At 36.9% G+C, this 2,311-nt stretch overlaps 1 protein-coding gene across 1 annotated transcript; it reads left to right on the top strand.

Moving 5' to 3' along the window:
- Positions 1-21: 21 nt before the first annotated feature.
- Positions 22-2,305, top strand: LOC107097365 (macrophage mannose receptor 1-like). Its single transcript, XM_015394492.1, has 5 exons — positions 22-107; positions 294-377; positions 476-850; positions 1,106-1,450; positions 1,722-2,305. The coding sequence occupies exons 2-5, from the start codon at positions 332-334 to the stop codon at positions 2,066-2,068; spliced, it is 1,113 nt and encodes a 370-aa protein (XP_015249978.1). The 5' UTR covers positions 22-107; positions 294-331; the 3' UTR covers positions 2,069-2,305.
- Positions 2,306-2,311: the final 6 nt, after the last annotated feature.

Here is a 2,311-nt window from a genome sequence, read left to right as displayed (position 1 = left end):
GCAGAAAAACTGATCTGTTTGAAACAGGACTGAACATTTACTGAGAGCTGCCTTCAACAGAACATCGAGATAAAACAGCTTTACCATCACAGTGAGCAAATCCAGAGGTAAGTTTCTCCTTTTTATATTTAGAGTTAAGTTATGTGGAGAAATGTTTGATTTATAGTATTTCCATATGATATAAAGTGTTCTTATTTTTTTTTAATTACATGTAGTTTTCTAATGTTTTTTTTTTCCATCTAAACAAAATGACTTTCACTCATAAAACTAAAATACTATAATTATTCCAACAGATAACAACAACATTTTAACAAAAAACACCAATTCATGCATGAGAGAAAAAATGCAGTGGAATTTATTTCTGGTTATTTTGTTCGGTAAGAGACTTTGAATAAAAACTGCAGTGGAAAGAAAAAAACTGTTAAAAAACGGTTATAGTTGCTTATTAATCCTGTGGGTACTATTATTTTTTCAGCTCAGCCCAGTTTGATGGTCTGTCAGCTCTATGATTATCACTACATTAATGAGGAAAAGACCTGGACTGAAGCTCAGCAGTACTGCAGAGAGAAACACACTGACCTGGCCACAGTGTCTAACATGGCAGACATGAAGAGACTCCTCAGTAACTCAGCAGGAAACATGAAGGAAGCTTGGATTGGTCTGTATGATCAGACAGATGGTATCAGAACATGGTACTGGTCTCTGCCTGGAGTGGAGTTCAATGAGACAAACTGGAAAGAAGGAGAACCAGATGATTATGAAACTGAGAACTGTGCTGGTAGAAAAACTGAAACTTCTAAATGGAGCGACATATCTTGTGACCATCAAACATATTTTCTCTGCTATAATGGTGAGTACGCATTTTTATTCTTTCTGAACTGACTCTTGAAAATATTTACAGAACTACCATAGCCTATGGTATAAAAATATATTTTTTCACTCTAAGAAATATCTAAAAGATTGTAGGGAGAGATTCAGAGATTTTTAATTGTATTAAATTGTATTATCTTTCTGCTGACAGGCAAACTTTTTAACTTTTTTCATTTAACCTTTGCGGTGCTGTTTTGTAGAGTTTTTCACTGTGATATATTTTACTATTCCACAGAAAATAAAACATCAGAGAAATTCTACCTGATTAAAGAAGAGAAGACCTGGCTGGAAGCTCAGAGTTACTGCAGAGAGAAACACACAGACCTGATCAGTGGAATGGACCAGCTAAAAGAATTCCAACTGAAAGATGTTCTATCTGTAGATAGTTGGGTGTTTATTGGTCTGTTCAGAGACACCTGGAGGTGGTCAGATGGAAGAAGCTTTTCTTTCAGACACTGGAACCTTCAGTTTGATGATGAGAAATACAACAGCGGTCAATGTGCCATGACTGTGTTTGATGATGGAGGCAGATGGAAGAATGAGGACTGCGCGGCGAAAAAACCCTTCATCTGTTATGATGGTGAGTTTATTTGGTTTGAAATTCATAATATCTCTGTACTGACCAGCATTTTACCAAAAACCAAGTCACAACAACAGTCACAGAAACAGATAATGTGCTTAAATTATCTTATTGGTTTAGAAAGACTGTGCAAACTGTACCTATGGTTCCCTGCTTGTAGCCCATAGTAATGGCATCAATTATGATTTTTCTATTTGAAATCAAATCTGGTTTAATGCATTGATTTTGCATTATATACAAACTTTTCTTTTTTTTTTTGTTTCACTGACAGATAATCTGATCCTGGTCAAAGAAAAGATGAACTGGAAGGATGCCTTATCCTACTGCAGGGAACACTATCATGATCTGGTCACCATCAAAACCCTTGAACAGCAGATATTGGTCCAAGAGAAAGCCAAGAAGGCATCAACTCCTTTTGTCTGGTTAGCACTGCGCTATAACTGCACTAAGAAGTTCTGGGTCTGGGTTTATCCTGAGAGGGTCACTAGCAGAACCCAGAACTCAGGTGGAGAGGTCGATGACTGTAACATTTCTGGAGCCATGGACACTGGAGGACAACATAAGTGGTTCCAAAGAAACGGGGGAGAGGAGTTTAATTTTATTTGTTCTAAGATTTAAGGGCAAAGGTTTGTTCAGCCTGCATTCTTCACCCCATGTATCAGTAAAATGCTTTGTTATATCATTTCTGATTTTTTACTTGAACTTTGTCTGTGTGATTGACTGTCAACGCTATCAATCCTGAGAAGCTCACTTTATAAAAATCTGATGCATCACTGAATCGGGTCTGTTAAAGGTCTTGTGGCTCTGCAAAACATGACAGTTAGTGAGGGAATCAGCTACTGTAAATTAGCCCTTTTTTCT

The sequence above is a fragment of the Cyprinodon variegatus genome, unplaced genomic scaffold (assembly GCF_000732505.1).
Source record: "Cyprinodon variegatus isolate N-32 unplaced genomic scaffold, C_variegatus-1.0 Scaffold689, whole genome shotgun sequence".
Lineage (NCBI taxonomy): Eukaryota > Metazoa > Chordata > Actinopteri > Cyprinodontiformes > Cyprinodontidae > Cyprinodon > Cyprinodon variegatus.
This window is presented reverse-complemented; position numbering and strand designations above follow the sequence as displayed.

Excerpts from the sequence above, each read along its gene's own strand:
- LOC107097365 (XM_015394492.1), top strand. The coding sequence starts at position 332 with ATGAGAGAAAAAATGCAGTGGAATTTATTTCTGGTTATTTTGTTCG. Across the intron at positions 378-475 it reads ATTTCTGGTTATTTTGTTCG|CTCAGCCCAGTTTGATGGTC; the intron begins GTAAGAGACTTT and ends TTATTTTTTCAG. Across the intron at positions 1,451-1,721 it reads ACCCTTCATCTGTTATGATG|ATAATCTGATCCTGGTCAAA; the intron begins GTGAGTTTATTT and ends TTTCACTGACAG.